Source organism: Thunnus maccoyii, chromosome 15, assembly GCF_910596095.1.
Source record: "Thunnus maccoyii chromosome 15, fThuMac1.1, whole genome shotgun sequence".
Taxonomy (NCBI): domain Eukaryota; kingdom Metazoa; phylum Chordata; class Actinopteri; order Scombriformes; family Scombridae; genus Thunnus; species Thunnus maccoyii.
This window is the reverse complement of record NC_056547.1, coordinates 16,721,680-16,739,146: the sequence shown is the minus strand read 5'-3', so window position 1 is coordinate 16,739,146 and position 17,467 is coordinate 16,721,680. Positions and strand designations below refer to the sequence as shown.

Here is a 17,467-nt window from a genome sequence, read left to right as displayed (position 1 = left end):
TGCCCTACAGCTCTCACTACCTCTCTGCATATCACAGCTCATAACCTGATCACGCACACTAATTAATAGGATTTTGTGTACACTCACAACTCTTTAGGTTTGCAGTTTTTGCCTTTGTAATTTTATTACAAAAAGTCATGCCTAAAGTCTAGCAGACATTTGCCGGTGTTGAAAATATAGATATGACTGTCTTGCTTGTTTTTCATGTCGAGCAGGGGTCTTTGCTTGATTGTTGTTTTCTAAGTCAGCGTCATTGTTCAGTCAAGTTTTTTTTTTCATGTGAAGTTCCTGCGTAAATGGTCTCACGTCGACGTCTCTGGTCTACATGTGAAAGCCTCTGAAAACATCAGCCCAGCCTACAAGTTGAAACCCGCCCACCCGTCCAGCCCGAGTGCAAAGCCGTCCCCGAAGCCTCGGCCCTTTTTTCCACATGCAAAAGTCATTTCAGTGTTTGTCAAGTTGAGACCTTCCAGGACTTTATTTCAGCCTTCAGTGGGGATATGGTCGAGTCCAAGTCAAGTCTACTTCCTTGTCGAGTCCACAGGGCTCTACTTTCTGCGTCGCACTGCTGTCTTGATCTTGCGTCCGGCAATCGTTTGCTGTCCAGCAGGAGAGGCTGTGAAGGATTTAGTTGACCTGGAAGAGCAAAGACATTATTAATCACAAATACCGCCACCAGCAACAACTGTCAAATGAGTGACAAACAATTCTTGCATGTAAACCGAGAAGGTGCAACATACCCAATATTGAACGTGGGGGTTTGTGAGAAGTTGAATGCACCTCCAGGTGCTCCTGCCTGGGGGGCAATGGAGGGGTTAGCAGGGGGGGCAGGAGATGCTGCTGATCCTGCCCCGAAAGTAAACACTCCCGAGCTGTTGTTCGAGGGTCCAAATCCGCTGGCTCCCACAAACTGAAAGCCTCCACCTGAGAAAAATATGGCACATTTACAAGTTGCACATAATGAGAGGGTCAGAAGCTCTTGGTTCCACAGACAGTCTGAAAGGAAAATAAAGGATTTCAGTCACCCACCTGGTGCAGAGTTAGCAGCTGCCCCAAATACAGGTGTAGAGTTGGCCTGCTGCCCAAAGACAGGGGCGGCGTTGGGCTTGGCCCCGAAGGCTGGGGCCGGGGAGGGTGCAGCTGTGAAAGGGGATCCAAAGGGTGTACCAAAGGAGGGAGTCTGGTTGGCCCCGAAGCCACCAGAAGGGGCTGAGCTGAATACAAATGGGGAAGGAGCTGCAGACGGAGCTGAAGTGAAAAAGAGAGAGGATGACAATATCAATACATGTACAGATTATAAATATAAAGGCAAAATTAAAAAAAAAAAATTTAAGCATTTCAAAACAGACGTCCTGTTCATGTTTATTATCCAAAATAACCATTGTGAGCTGCCAGAAGAGTTACAGACCTGCAGAAGAGGCAGCAGAGGGCGCTGCTGCTCCAAAGCCAAAGGAGGGAGCAGCAGCAGGAGCAGCACTGGCAGGAGCACCAAAGATGAAGGGCTGAGCTGGGGCTGGAGATGGAGCCGAGTTCACAGGGGCAGCAGATGGGGCAGGTGGCTGACTGTCCTGGTTCTGGCCAAAGACAAAGGCTTTAGCTGGAGGAGCATCGCTGGGGGTTGCAGCAGGCTGACCGAACATGAAAGTGCTGGGAGCTGCAGAAGAAGCTGGAGCCTGGGTGGAGCTGCTGCTGCTGCTGCTGCTGTTGCCAAACAGACTTGGGGCCGGGGCGGAGGATAACGAAGGGGTGGTGTTGGTGGGATTACCAGCCATAAAGGAAAAGGCTTGTTTTGGAGCCGGAGCAGAATCTGTCAGGGAGGAGAAAGAGTTATTTATGTTCTGTTGTGACACTGCAGTGGCAAAGTTATTTTGACTATTACAGGAAAATCCTTTTTCAAGTAGATTTTGTTAGCAATCTGATCATCTGTGCTTTCACCATGTCATCATAATGTAACTTATTGGCTTTCTTGCAAAGAGTTAGATGAGCAGATCAACGCTACTCATGTCAGTAAAAGTCAAATATGAAGCTACATCCAGCAGCCAGTCAGCTAAGCTTAGCACAGAGCCCGGAAACATCGCCTGACTATTTCAAAAGGTAAAATACACCTACCAGCATCTCTAAAGCTAGCTAATTAACACGTTATGTCTTGTTCTGTACAAAAACCGAAGTGTAAAACTGACACATTGTGGGTGTTATGCGCTCCACGATTTCTGGCCGGGTGCAGCAATATCCTGAGTCTGACAAGAATAGCTCTCAACAAGAAAGTGAATAAGTGTATTTCCCAAAATTTCAAACTATTCCTTTAACAAACTGTCAAACAAAACAATTTTTATAATAACTCATAGAGGTCACTACATATCGAAAGTTTACTAAAATCATAGATTGACAAATAAAATACCTGTTGCAGATTGTCCAAAAGTGAAGGAGGGCTTAGGGGCCTCTGAAGTAGATGTTTCACTCTTGTCTGCTGGCTTTCCAAAACTGAACGCTGGTGGAGGCTGCTCTGCTGGAGCGCTCGGCTTGCTGAAGGAAAAGCCTCCTGAAGTGGCAGGTGCCAGTGCAGCATCAGCATCTTTACTAGCAGCACCGAAGAGGAAGTTAGACGGAGCCGAGGGGGCAGCCGCTTCCTTCTTTTCCTCCTGCTTTCCAAAGTTAAACGTGGGAGCAGCTGGCTCTTTTTCTGTAGATAAAGATCCAAAAGTAGAGCCCCCTTGTGGTGTAGTAGTGGCCAAACTTGGCTCGCCCAGTCTCCCAAAAACAGACCCAGCAGTGGTAGTTGTGGTGGTGGTTGTGTTGGTGTTTGTTGATGTGGTGTCATTTGATGCCACACTGTCACTCTTGTCTTGAGAGGAAGCAGGGGGAGTGAAAGTAACAGGGGCTGAGGTGGTAGTGGTGGTGTCTGACGTTTTCTCTTCGGGTTTTGACAGCCCAAAGGTGAAGCCGCCCTTAGAGGAATTACTTTCTGTGCTAGATGATCCAGTTCCAAACTTTATCCCGCCGCTGGCTCCAAACTTAAATCCAGAACCAGTGGCAGGTTGGTCTGACTTTTTGTCATCACTAGAGGCAGCCCCAAATTTAAAGCCCTCAGATGAGCTGCCGAATTTGAACCCTGATGAGGCAGTAGTGTCTTTGGAAGTGGTTTCTGATGAGGAGCTTCCAAATGCAGCTCCAAACTTGAATCCACCTGATGAAGAAGAAGAAGAGGACGACTCTGGAAATGAGCCCCCAAACTTGAAACCCCCAGATCCAGATGCTGAGGTACTGTCTGATGTGCCAAACTTAAAACCTCCAGAAGTAGAAGTAGAAGAGCCAAAGGTAGAGGAGCCTGATGTCCCAACAGCTGATGAACCAAAACCTATACAAGAGAAAAAAGGATGAGAGTAGTGTGGATTATTTGCAGGTTTCATTTCAAAAGTCTCGGATTTCTCATGACCTAATAATTTGACTAAATGTGCGTATTTATCTTGAAAGTTTAATATGATAAAAACAGATAAAGCATCAACATTTTATACAGAAATCAGAATTAAACATCTGATGCATCAAATATTTTGGCCCCCACACACTCCCACAATAGGTAAAAGGTACCTTTTGATGTATACAAACATGTGAGTAACATTTGGCTTTTGCACTCATTTACTTTTAACATGCTGTTGCAAAAACCTGAAGGTTTCCAAAGAAAAAAGTCAATTCCTAGACACACTTATCACCTCTGCTGTTGTATGTGATCACAGACACACCTCCAACATGACTGTGGACTAGGGATGGGCATGATTAATCGATGATCCGTAATTAATCGTTAAGATTTTTTTCGATCATGTGGAATTAAATCGATTTAACGTTCATATCAAAGTATGTTATATATGTATGTGTCTTGAAGTTGCAATGAATTTCACTATGTGCTGCAACCGGCCGGGGGCGCAATTTAAATTCAAGAGGGAAAATGAATACTCAGTTGCTGGCGGGCTGCCGTAGAAATTAGACAAAAGTAAACATGAAGAGAGCAAGGCGAAGTTTGGTGTGGGACCATTTCGAGCTAAAAAAAACAATATCCTTTTTGTTTTGTTTTCTGTTTAACAGGTTAACTGCCTTGTATAAGAGGACTGGTGCTGGTCTATAATTTCTTCTTGGAATAAAGATTTCATTAAGGAAAAACACGCTTTCTTTAGTATTTTCTGCCATAGGCATTTTTAATACATATAAAAAAAGATTAATCGATAATTGATCGTTAATTTTCCCAATGATCGATTAAGGAAATTTCTTCAAATGCCCATCCCTACTGTGGACTATCATGCAATTATGGGCTGTACTTAAACACTGTGTCACTTTGTGATGTGTGTCTTGAGAAAGGTCTTTGTGACCGAAATGTTGACTCTTAAAAATAAATCTCTAAATCTCTCTCTAATAAATCGATGCAGAGGTGATAAGTGTATGCAGGAATTTACTTTTTTTGCTGAAATTGGGTCTTCGGGGGAATTGATTCCCTGCACCACAAAAGAGACAAAGCAAGTGGTTTGCGTGTTGCCGTCTACTCGAAACCTAGAGGTTTGTCATTTTTGTTACCTTTGGGCTCCACTTTAGCTCCAGGTTTGGCTGCCTGACAGGCAACACACTGTACATCAGCAGCCTTATTCTGTAGAAGACAGACGTCACAATCCCAGGAACCCTCTTCCTTCTTGAATTTGTCACCCAACCCAAACACTGGAGCACTGCTGTCTGAAGAAGTGGCTCCATCTGAAGGTTCTGCTGATGCTCCTGTAGTGTTGATGAGATAAGAAAGATGCTTCACTACACAAAAAATAACTTTTAAGATAGATTTAGTCACTTAAACTATTAATAAATCTTTAATTAAAAAGGAGAACCCAACATTCAGCTGTTTGTACATTAGAAAATATTATCAAGGTTGTGCTCTTGTTACCTGGTTTAGCGCTCGTGCAGGCCACACACTTTGTATCCTCTGCCTTGTTCTGTACCATACATGTATCACATTCCCATGCACCTTCGGGTTTTTTGAACTTGTCTCCAAATCCAATAAACCCTGTAGTGACGGGGGCTGTGGGGTTGGATACAGTCTTAACAGCTGAGAAGGCAGAAGGAAGAGTCAGTGAGGGCTTAAGCCCTGTCCCAGGCTTGGCCGTTTCGCAGGCCACACACTTTACTGCATCAGGTTTGTTTAGTACGAGACATGTATCACAGTCCCAGGTTCCTGCAGGTTTGGAGAACATTGTGCCAAAACCTGTGGTGGACGTGCTGTTCGTGCTGCTGCTCTCCTGCCCAACTGAGGTGGCGGTGGGTTTACTGTCCCTGGATTTGGATGAGGAGGAACTAGGCTGGGGGTTCATACAGCAAACACACTTTGTGTCTGATGACTTGTTCTGCACCAAACAGACATCACAGCTCCAGCCTGCTGGCGCCTTAAACAAATCACCAAAGCCTGTTGAAGAGGAGAGGGAGGAGGTGGTTGTAGAGGTGGTGGAGGGCGCAGTAAATTGTGAAGACGTCTGCTGGGGAGCGTCGTCGGGACTCGGGGAAGTTCGGGCAACAGGAGAGGCAAAGCCTGAAGAGAACAAGAGAGATTAAAAATATAAACTCCAGATTCAACCTTGGAAAAAAAAAAAGTAAAATCATGAAAAACACAGAATGGATTCTAACCAGGTGCTTTGAGAAGATCCAGCACGCTGCCCTGCTTCAGGGTCTTGGCTGGTTTAAAGGGTCCTTCAAATTCTTCTGTGCTTTTGCTTGTTGCTGGCTTCACTGTAGGACACATGAGGACCAAAAGTGAGTTTAAATTTTTCTCAAGAGAGGCAAGATCAGCTGTAAGAACCTGTAAGCAAACTCTTACCTGCTGCCGCTATGGGAGTGGCTAGATTCCCATTTGACATGGAGGGACCTAACTTTGCTACAGGTGCACTAAAAATAAATCCAGCCTACAAAGAAGAAAATATAATAGTTATCATCCATATTACAGTTGTAAATCATTGCAATCTCAACAATTACTTATCATTAAGAGACAAACTATTTACTTACTGAGGGGGAAAAGGAAGGTGGGCTAGCAGCAGTTGCTTTGACAATAGGGGAGGAAAATGTAAAAGGTTCACAAGGGGGTGTCGAGGCCGCGGGTGTGTCCTGGAAACAAACAAACAAAAATTAGTGGAATGCATACATAACGTTGTTAACCATTAATTTTTAGTAACAATGAAGTAGAATGAGACATTTTGTATACAGACCTTATTTGTTAATGTTTCCTTAGCGGGAGTGACAGGTGTGATTTGGGGGGTGGTACTGACGGTGGTTGAGGTGGTCAAAGGTGGCAGAGGGGAGGAGAAGCTGAAGGTGGGCAAGGCGGTGCTGCTGATGGGAAGTGAAATGGTTGGAAGTTCCGGTATCTCGGCCACCTAACATCAAAAACAAGCATGAATGTCACTGTGAGCTTAATATCAAGAGAAAAATGTGAACCATTACACATTTCTGCCACTTCTGGAACAGTTTGAGCTTCAACGCTTGTTATCTGATCTAGATTTATGACCTTTCTCTTTCGTCAACTTCAAGCGCTGACCTGGTGTAAAAGGATGAACACCTGTTTCTTATCACTTTGTTACAAGAGCTTTTTGTTTGTGTATGAAAGTAAGTACCAGAAAGTATAATCTAGAGTTGAAATATAATCAATCAATTAATCAATGTAATCTTAGAAATGCTTCTTATTTCTGAATACAGAGCCTTGTTGTTTTTGGATGCAAAGCTCTCACCTCGTCATCTTCGGGATGTTTGGAGGAGGGCCGTGTACTGGTCCTCTCTCTCTTCATCTTGCCCCCTCCGGAGCTCACGCTGCTGGCTGCAGGCGTGCTGGACAGAGGATAGACTGGGCCAGTGGAACCAATTGTGCTAGTGAAGGTGTAGACAGGAGTAGGGAAAGTAAATAAAACAATCAGAGCAAACAGAGAGCAGTCAGGCATTCGAAAAAAAAAAGGAAATAGTTACTAGGGAGAAGTAATAGAGATGTTGTTGCAAGAATAGTAAGGAGACACTGAGGAGTTGTTAAAATTTAAAGGAGTTAAAGGCCAGAAAAACATTATGCACCTATCTTCTGCTTTCTTTTACAATGAATTTCGACTTATTCTAATAGCTACCTGATAAATCAGAGCATCTCTAACAGTTATGCATCAGTACCTTTGAGATGGACCCGGGGTTTCTTCAGGCAGTTGCGGTGATTGTCTTGTGGGCTAAATAGATCAAACAAAAACAAAATTAGCATCAGATATGTATTCAACACCATTTTGCCAGATTTTGTGGCGTAAACATTTATGTGGGCTGACCGTCTCTCTTGGGGTCCTGTCCAGAGGTCGGCTCACTCCTCCAGGGGTCAAAGTAGGCCTGAAGGACACAGAGCGGTTTCCTGTCACTGGCACTACAGCGGGAACCACCAGCTTCTGCACCGGTGGGAGGGTGGAATCCAGCTGAAATAAAACAGAGTGGAGACGTATGATCATCAGGTCATGAATGAATGAAAAAGAATGATTTAAGAATCTGTGTGATAGAGCTTATACCAGGCCACTGCACTCCACGACTGTTTATAAACTACAAAAAACATAATAGGAATGATGGAATATATGAAGGAATACTCATAGTCATTACAGGGTATTCCTCCTAAACTTGTGGCCCAACATGCCCAGATCTATTTTATAATAAACTACATGTGCCATACAAAATGTCACCTGAATGCAACAGTCAGGCTCTTTTGTGTTGCGTTAATAATTTCAGGATGAGTTCAATGGAGTTCTGTGACATGGACATGTTGCTGGCAACACAGACTGTCATGTTCTGTAGAAACTTTGCATCTATTTTTAGTACTTTTCTCCCCCCTAGTGGTTGTTTAGATATAATTCATTATTTTCTTGTACACTTCCTGCTATTGTTTTAATCATGACACAGCACGGTCATAGTTCAGAGATTCCGATCAGGAAATTCTTTGATTGTTACATCACATGTGGTCAGCTTGCAGCTCCGGCTACCTTATCCTTTCCTTCCTCTGTTTGTGCCTTGAAAGCATTACTTGTAAATTATATTTACATTTAACTTATACTAATACACAATAATGGTGTAAGGGTTTTGAAACCAAGACTGCAACACAGTCACACGGTCTCGACTCGAGTTGCAGTTTTTTTTTTACTCCCAATGTTAAACTAGCTATGAGTAGCTATGGTGTTTTCTATTGTAATAAGTTATTCCATAGCTTTCCTGCAGTAAGTAGGCCAGTACTGTTTCTAATAGTGTTTTTAAGCTGATGAACTTTATGCACATTATTTCCAAGATATTTACAAGTTATATACAGCTATTTACATGTCATTGTTTGTGTTATTTGTATAACTTTGTAGCTGTCATTTACAGCATTTAAAAATCCTTTCATGAGAATGACAGCAACAGTAAAGAGTGTTGAACTTTACTGCAGCCTCCAACTTTCTCTTGAAGCCTGTTGGCTATCTGTCAATTTGTGTACAAACACACATTGGGGACAGAATACAGACGGTACTTGTTAGCAGGATAATTTCCTTGTTGGTTGTGGTCTTTTCATGCAATTTGTTGATAACAGAAAGATAAATAAAATCCAGTGTTATCCTTTCACTTTGGACCCTGCCATGGTAAAACCCCGAAGCAACAATCAGCTATGAAAGGCCCAGTTAGATAAATGGGCTTTCTTGTCTTGGACCTGTGAGGGTCAATACACTATTGTTGCAGTTTACAAAGCAGCTGTCGCAGCTGGGAATGCTGGACTGTTAGTGAGGGCAAGTCCAGTACAAAGCTGGCAAAATTATTTAACGATGGACTACCACTTAACACACTGCACATACACATTTTATGAGCCAATACAACATGCAGTCTAACACACTTTTGCTCACAAGCATGTACATGCGCGCATAAAGACACACACACACACACACACACACACACACACACACACACACAGCGGTGAACAGCTGTGCCCCAGCCGAGGAGAATCCTGTTAACAAGTGTAAAGGAGGCTGCCAGGCAGTAGGACAGGAAATGACAAGACAGCAAACCGCAGCAAGTGCTTCTGGCTTTGAACAATGACATCCCTGTTCACATCATTAAGCCTCCTGCTTAGCTGCAAACACTCCAAAGGCACCAAAGGCACAAGTGAAGTTTATTTGTTGATGTGTGCATACAAGCCTAAGGTCATGCAGGGACATGAGGCGTAAAACACACATGGCTGCTCTTGGAAAGCTGCATACAAATGCAACTTTTTGATGAAACAATAATAAAAGAAATAATGTCACAGGAATTTTAAAATCTGCACTTACCCGTTTCTTTTTCGCCTGGAAATGTGAAACATCTAGATTTGTGCCATCCATTGACTGCAAAGAGAAAAGTCATGTGAGAAAACCGTCTTTTCTAGTTAGACAAAAAAACAAGATGTTTTTTTTTTTTCAGCTGGATGTGATGTCAGTATTTAATGTTTTAATAGAGGCTCATCATTCACTAATGAGAATCATTTTGTTGTCTGTTTTGTGTTCCCAATCACATCCTGTGCTGTATTGCACTATGTGTCACTGCAAAGCAAGGCGTACTGTATATGTAATCTACTACAAACACTTACTGCTGACAGGGGAGATGAGGCTGCTGCTGGGATTCTCTTGGCATCCTGCAAATGAAGAAAAATCAATCACTGCTATTTTAGGGAGACATATTTATCAAACATTATTACCAATATAATATGATACATAAGTAACATCACAGATTCTTTGGCAACATATTAAATGTCATTACCACTGTGACACAGAAATCAAGTTTGAACAGAGGAAACGGTGGTGCATGTCTGTTATATACAGTGTGTGTTTATGTGAGTGTGTGTTTATACTCACAGCCAGAGGGCTTGACATGCGCTCCAAAGACTGCAGGATGCGTCTGGCTGTGGCGCTGGTTACCCCACAGGGCTGAGCTCCAGCAGGCTTGGCCTTGATCTGTCTCCTCACTGGAGCCTACGGATCAGATGAGCTAATTTAGTCTCCAATTAAATTAATAATATTCACACTTCAGTGACATTAATCTTATGGTGTCAGTGTCAGAAATTAACGGCTCGCCTACAGAAGCCAAAACACTGAACGAACATGAAGAGTCAACATGTGTTCTAATTTGATCAGCTAAAAAAAACAAACAAAAAAAAAACTACTCACTCCTATGAATTTATTTACCAAAACTAATTTTAGCATTATGTGGCTCTTGGTTGGAGGTTGTTAAGATTCACAAACTCACCTGGTATGGTGTTCCAGGACGAGCGCGAGCGCTCCTGACTGCAGCTGCTCCACCATACGTGGTCTTCCCAGGGTAGAAGGGCGAATCTCCAAGCTGGCTGGAGTTCAACACTGTGCTGTTTAGTGTTGACTGGAAGAGAGGGGAGTTAAATTAAATTAGGTTAGGGTAAAGTTAATTCACTTAAAGTATATTAATATTAGGTGGCACTCTTTTTTTTTTTTGGTAACCCATAAAATAGCTACACAAAACAGTATCTTGAGTAAAATTGCAACTAAGTCCTGCAGTGCTTTCAATATTCATTATTACTTCAACTTTTTCCAATCCTGAAAAGCCAGCTGTATACTTCTGCTAATAAAGTGATTTCCAATATGTCTTTTGGAAGATGTAAACATATTACCATCACTGTAAGATATGGTTTTATACATAAAGATGTTGGCTGTGGAGTAAAAAATGTTAAAAATATCTGAAGCGACAAGCACTGAATTTTGTTTCCATAACTTAAGGTGACATTTCTTTTTGCCTGGTAGAAATCTGAGTCAGAACTGACACCAAAGCAGAGTAGTTGTTCATTTGGCTGGACTGAAAATGGGTGTAAATGTACAGCAGGTTGATTACACAATTAGTGATCAATGCAACCACTCCAGATACTGACTAGCTGTGAGCAGAGTGACAGTCACATAGATTTTCCTGGTGCTTTGTTTAACGAATAATAAAACTACTGTTAAAAAAAAAAAAAGAAAAAAAAAAAAAGTTGAAACTTAAGGTTAACTTGTATCTACACCTAAAAATCAATGTAAAGTCCGAAATACGTACAAGTTTGTGTTACACATGACTTTGAAGAGTTGAATGCAGTAGCCAAAATCACAGAGGGACATTTTATATTTAAGTGGGTCACTGCTCCAATGGCACAAATCGAACCCTGAAACGCCAAAAATGCCAGGCTTTGTGGCACAGATCTGTTCTTTAAGCTGGTGTTACTAATTTTTTGTGCCGACACACTCAGTATCTTCACAGACAGTCGGATACTCACATTGGAGGACGATCCAAAGACAGACAGGTTGAAAGCAGGCTTTTTCAGACTGGACTGGGAATGCTGAGTCCCAGAGTTTGTTCTGTCCATCTCTGGGGACCAAAGCTGGGGAAGTGATGCTGTTTTGGAAGTGGGGACATCTGAAAAAGAGGAGATTTGAAACCGTCTCAGACCATTTTGAGAGAGCATTAATGAGCCGATCCACACATAACAGACATATAATCACCCACAATAGACTCTTCCTACTGTAACACTAACTGTTTGTATGATTTACCAACTTCTTTTGGTTCCACAGTTGGTGTCTATGTCTTAAACAATGCAAAGAAATTCTATCCAAACCAGTGCGTCACACAGGTAAAGTGGCTGTTTAAACACAATACAGAGATTGTGATGCTTCTTTTGGATAGACTAAACACTAACTTCATTAGTCGACAGACAGAAAATCAATCAACTATTTTGGTAATCTTTTAATTATTTACGTGATCTTTTGTAGAAAAAATGGCAAACATTCATTGGTTCCAGCAAATCAATTCTGCTTTTGTCTCATGTGATGGTAAACTGAACACTTTTGGGGTTTTAGATTATCTGTAAGCATCACTTTGGGACTGATATTAAAAATAAATGAATCAATTAATTGATAAAATAATTGGCAGATCTATCAGTATTAGTTGCAGTCCTAACTTAGTAACTGTGTGTTTGAATATCATGTGGATAAATGTGTTAGTCAGGTCACACTCAACACTTGTCTTTGTCCAAAAAGTTGGGTAACGGACACAAAGCAGAAGTTGCAGTCCTGTAATAAAGGCACTGTCTGTTTATAGGCGCCAACAACATGCATGCAAATGTATGCAAATTATTGACACTGCACTAGATGTGTGTCCACATCAGTAATAAAAGTTCACTGAAAGCCAAACGTTGTGTATATGGACACAATTTGTCTGTGCAACATTAAACCAAAGAATTTAGATTCTGAAGAGCAAAATCTACATTAACCCCTGCTACCTTAGTGTGGAATTTAAAATCATTGAACACATTACATGGTCAGTTGTGAACTCTTTCTTTTTGATTCAATTGTTTATCCACAAGGTGAGCCCACGGCACAAACACGACTAAATGGTCTCTCACCATGATGGAGGGTGATAGAAAGTTACAGATTTCAGTATTCTAACTAAATGCTGGCCACTTGGATTATTTTAATTATGGTGCCATTATACCTGTACCGACATTAAAGATTCAAAAACACCTTAACACGTCTCCATATGGAAAGACAACACCTTCTGCTACAACATTGTGCCCGTACCTTTGTCAGAGGCGCGGGAGGAGAAGCCGCTAGTGGTGGAGATGTTATCATCTTCGTGCTGTGAGAGGTTGTCCTTGATTTCTTTGACCAAGGAGAAGCCCGTGGAAAAAGGTCCAGGGGCTGAAGAAGTGGAGGGCTGGGAGAAGAGGCTGCTAGAGGCCCCCAGCATCGGAGAGGACACCTCCAGTGGGGAAAAGTGGAGGTGGGAACGGCTAAGAGGGGGTCGAGATAACACATATTCCTGAAAGTTCAGGGATGCCCGGCTGGTTGAGGGCTCTGCGTGCGAGAGAAAGTTACAGGTGAGCAAAGTGGTATAGGTGGACAACGCGACTAAACTACTGATATGCAAAACTCTGTTCAACTTTGGACATTTTAAGCTCAGTTCTCATGCAGGTTCTCCAAATTCTCCAGCTAGCTTTGTTGACAACCAATGAGACAGAACAGATCCCTCACCTGTGTTACTGGTGCTTGGCTCCGGTGAGTCGCGTCCATCGAGAGGAGGAGGCCCCTCTTCACTGCCATTAGGAGGAGGAGGAGGTGGTGGCGGCGGCTGGCAATTCTGGTCTGTCCCCTGTACGGCCCCTCCTCCTTCAGGAGCATCTCCATTCTTAAAGTATTTCTGCAGCCAGGAAGGAACGATGCTCTTTACTGTGTCTGTCACTCGACTGATCAGGCCTGACTGCTGCTGATAAAATTGTGTGAGAGAGAGAGAAAGCCGTGAACAGAGGGATGAAATGAGTGAGGCAGAGACAAATGCATATACACAGTACAGAGAACAATCAAGTCACGCCATTATTTCTAGTCTCCTAATTATGAAATGATCAGAAACGTTGAATAAAATTCACTAGCTGTGTGAGAATCAGTGTCTTCTGATTCATTTGTCAACAACTAATACACATGAAAACAACTAAAAAGCTGGTGCTTGTGGAAAAAAAACAATTCTGCATTGTGTTTTTGAGGCCTTTTGAAATCCTATAAAAACAGTTGCACTCTTGTGATTTGCAAAATACAGCAATTAACTCTACATTTTATTATTTGAATGAGCTGCACAGCCCCATTTGCAAAGAGAAGCCATTCCTCCTCCCCAGTGCAAAGCAAAACACAAGCTCAGTAAGACAGAAACTGGGTCAGGCTAGGCGCTGTGTATGCTTCTATGAAGCACTGAGCAAATGACGCTGGTCTGCGCTGTACTGAGGTCTAATATTGGATGAATTCCAGTCAATACGGATGAGTCTTGTCTCCTACACCATGCATGGAAAGAAACAGCATTTCCAGGATTTAAATATATAGACAGCTCTCTTGTGTAATATTCTATCAGCTGTTACAACTTGCAGTTTATCTATCCCCTCTGATTGGGTTTGCAGGCCTAGAAGTGAGGAGGGCTGTATATTTTGTTCACAAAAGTTGTTGAAATGCTGTCGACCTTGGTGTCTTGAGTAAATGCTGGTATATTTTCCATGGTCTCAGTCAGTTTTAATGCATGACTTCTCCAACAGATTGAGCAGTTTTGGAGAAGTGGTAGCAGAGGACAACAAAATGGGAGAAAATCTATTACATGAATGCAATGAGCAATTAAAGCGAAAGAGTGTAAAGGAGAGCAGTGAGCAAGGCTGTACAAAATCTTTGATAAGTTTAGCCAGCCAGCCATATTTTCTCCCAGTGCAAACTTGCCATTTTTGTTTATCATATTATATTTATTTGGCTCTTACACTGGTACTGAGACTGCATTTGAATGTCTTCAAATCAGGGCAATGGACTTTGTGTTCCTGTGAAAAGACAGTAGGCAGAGAAGAGGAAGCTAGCTAGCTTTCTGGTGCACCACATCATAACCACGTTGTGTAGTCGTTTGTAGCTATTAACCCCCGATAAGAGCCATATGTGCCTCTTGCTTTGTGATATACACCTGTGGGTCCTCCCTGCACTTTGACCTATGTGCAAACACACAACTCTAACTTGTCAGTGTAATAACCACCAGAGTGCTTGTTTACTTAGCGCAACATAAGCTATTGTTATAAAGGATTTAAGGGTGCCGCATTTCTGCTGTGGACAGTGTCATGTGACTAAGGGACCTGTGGTTGACTGCCACTGCTCTCTCGGGAGGTAATCACTTCCAATTCAAACATGAGGTGATTTTCATATAATTGAATATTCAAGCACTTAAGTCAATCCGTGCAACTAGCTCTTCAAGCAAAAACCTGACATGAGTTCAAGTGATGAGCTTGTCATCTTGGATCCATTAAGATAACTGGGGGATTTGTACTGTTATTTTTGTGTCACGTGGAGAGGTAAGTACTGCCCCGAAAGACTACCATTTGCAAGCAATCACAGATGAGATTGTGAGAGAGAGTGCAAACACTGCATGTCTTATCATGTTACTTCTGCTTTTTAACCAGTAGTGATGTGTAAACCAAGCTTATGAAATAAAAGCTAGTCCTGTCTTTTCAGTACAACTGTACACTGGATTTGGTTAATCACTGTTTTTTTGGTTTACTTCAGTCAACACATATTCATATGGACTTCAAACATTACTGTGTTATTTGCCATTTAGTCAAATATGGGAAAGTTGTGTGTGAGATATAATCATGACTCCCATATGTATGACTGATAAAGTGCAACTTAGATTTGCATTTATTCAAACTTAATATTACAAGTTCATTTTTGCAAGTTAATGTATTTTTTGGTTTTGGCATGAACACATCATTGCAGTCAATCTGTCTTCATTTTAACACCATTTGTTCATAGGGTTAACATCCAATGATCAAAGGTTTTGGCTGTTGATCAAGTGGGATATGGTGTCAAGAACCTTAACATGATACTAATACTGTGTGCCAAGTCAACACCATTTGAAAGAGAAATGACACGACTTTGCTAAGTATACACGCTGAACTACAACAAATTAAACCAAGCCCAATATACACTCAGTTGCAGTTTATTAGGTTGACCTATCTAAAACTAATGGCAATATAATAAATCAACCCTGCACTAAGTTCTACCTTCATGAAGGTTATAATGTTCAGTTTTTGTTGAAACTACTCGAGAGAGATGTTAATTAACCTATATGCTTGTGGTGCTGCTGAATTATATTCCCTTGTACTGGGAAATGTTTCTAATATTTTGTCCATTGCATTCATATCAATGAGGACAAACTGAAGAGAATGTTACACAGATGGCACATTCATATCAAAACAAACAAATACAGTAACTTAGAAAGATAAATATTAGATGCAATATTATTTTTATACGAATGCAAATATCAGTTGCACTATGCCAATTTTTTTGTCTTAATTGCAGTCACCATAACATCTGATAACATATTACAAATACCATAATCTGTTTTAACGGTAAATAATCTGAAGTATTACAAATGTCGACAACCAAAGTCGGCCAAAGCCAGTGACTTTCCATCCAAATCTTGTTTGCAAGGTGCATCTCAACCAGCGACAGACTTGTGTGTGCATTACAGACACACCGGTGACAGCTCTTGGCTAAATGTGTGTCTAACTGATAACCTTCCAGCAAGTCACGGCGAGCAGCTGGTTGTACAATTATCGATAATCTGAGTGTTTTCAAAGAAATGGGTTTTAAAGACAACATTAGTTGAAGTCCAAGCGGCTAATGAATCCACTCAAGCAACCATGTGGGTTCCCAATGAGCCAACGCTTCCTGCGCAATCCATCTGGCTGAGATTTGGCAAACGTTAGCTACCCAAATATACCAAATGCTTCCCGGTACGCCAGTAACACAACTTAATAATGTACCAGCACGAAAGCCGGCTGCACATGGCTGTGGAGAGATGTGAATTCGGGCCAGACGATCACGTCGCTCCTACCGGCGACGGTGTGATGCCTCCAAACTTAAAAGAGGCGAAGACAACAATGCGTTGCTCGCCGCTGTTAGCCTGCTAGCTACGGTTAATGCTACATTAGCACAGACTTCTACTTGCTTGGTTTCCGCTAACTTCGCTAGCAGCTAATAACTTGCTCGTGGCGCTACAGTTGGTTATTCCAGCGTGTCATGTGTGCAACTGTACTTCACCAAAATGCTGGTGAATTAGTCTAAACAACTCAAAGTGTGCCGTGATTTGACCTGTCAAGTAAGGTCTCGTTTTGCTAACCTATAAGCCAGCTCGCTAGCTCAGCGCGTGGAGGCCACGAGCGCTAACAGCAGGCCATAAAATTTATCCAACAAAACAATAACAAGAGCTAAAATATTGTGGCACTGCAGTCACCGTAATGTACTCTACACGGGGTTTTCAAACGGAAACTTTCACTCGATTTACCTGTTTAGTCTTGGCGTAAGGTTTAGAGGCGATATGATATCTCCTGCTTCTAATTTTCCCTCCACCCGTGGCCGCCATGGCTCTTTCGTCTGAGGTCTACCGTTTCGGCGCCGGATAGCTGTCATCCAGCACAGCGGCCAGTCACCAAAGGAATTGTGGGAAATGTAGTAGCTGAACAATATAAAGCATTGATGATGATGGCCATTGTACCTTAACACTCAAACCAACCATTCAATTAAGCTGAAAGCCAATGATGTAATATTATATTATTAAAACAAAAAACAGAAAGTTTAACGGACAGTCAATTTATTAATGTTACTGGGAAGATGTCACATCCATGAATCCAAGTTCTCGAGGTTTGCCCATCGTTTGAACTTGTCATGATTGAATTTAGAAAGTATTTTGAGTCTGTCCAATTTATAAACAATAAGAAATGTGCACATACAGTTAGTTTGCTCCATTTTTTTTTAAGAAATCTTATTTTATTACCTACCTTTTCTGTTAAGTTGTTTTCTACCTATTTATTATTATTACTTTTACCTTTTGTCTTGTTACCATGTTGACTGTATCAACAAACTGAAAGTGAATTCAT

At 41.8% G+C, this 17,467-nt stretch overlaps 1 protein-coding gene across 2 annotated transcripts in view; it reads right to left on the bottom strand.

Annotated features, from left to right (window-relative positions):
- The window catches only part of nup153 (nucleoporin 153), an 18,041-nt gene extending 1,018 nt beyond the window's left edge, over positions 1-17,023 (bottom strand). The window contains exons 1-22 of one of the 2 annotated variants that reach the window (XM_042434835.1): positions 16,876-17,023; positions 13,050-13,281; positions 12,597-12,872; positions 11,297-11,436; positions 10,267-10,395; positions 9,876-9,992; positions 9,611-9,655; positions 9,315-9,368; positions 7,311-7,451; positions 7,165-7,217; positions 6,744-6,879; positions 6,225-6,392; positions 6,025-6,123; positions 5,840-5,924; positions 5,650-5,751; positions 4,916-5,554; positions 4,561-4,752; positions 2,399-3,355; positions 1,409-1,807; positions 1,030-1,248; positions 741-924; positions 1-636 (exon numbers count right to left, since the gene is read on the bottom strand). The exon at positions 1-636 is cut by the window's left edge and continues 1,018 nt beyond it. In XM_042434835.1, the coding sequence (XP_042290769.1) occupies positions 549-636; positions 741-924; positions 1,030-1,248; positions 1,409-1,807; positions 2,399-3,355; positions 4,561-4,752; positions 4,916-5,554; positions 5,650-5,751; positions 5,840-5,924; positions 6,025-6,123; positions 6,225-6,392; positions 6,744-6,879; positions 7,165-7,217; positions 7,311-7,451; positions 9,315-9,368; positions 9,611-9,655; positions 9,876-9,992; positions 10,267-10,395; positions 11,297-11,436; positions 12,597-12,872; positions 13,050-13,281; positions 16,876-16,953 (4,533 nt within the window). In that variant the 5' untranslated portion in view covers positions 16,954-17,023 and the 3' untranslated portion in view covers positions 1-548. The remainder of the gene's footprint in view (positions 637-740; positions 925-1,029; positions 1,249-1,408; positions 1,808-2,398; positions 3,356-4,560; positions 4,753-4,915; positions 5,555-5,649; positions 5,752-5,839; positions 5,925-6,024; positions 6,124-6,224; positions 6,393-6,743; positions 6,880-7,164; positions 7,218-7,310; positions 7,452-9,314; positions 9,369-9,610; positions 9,656-9,875; positions 9,993-10,266; positions 10,396-11,296; positions 11,437-12,596; positions 12,873-13,049; positions 13,282-16,875) is intronic. The other variant, XM_042434834.1, reaches the window with a different exon arrangement.
- Between the last annotated feature and the right edge of the window lie 444 nt (positions 17,024-17,467).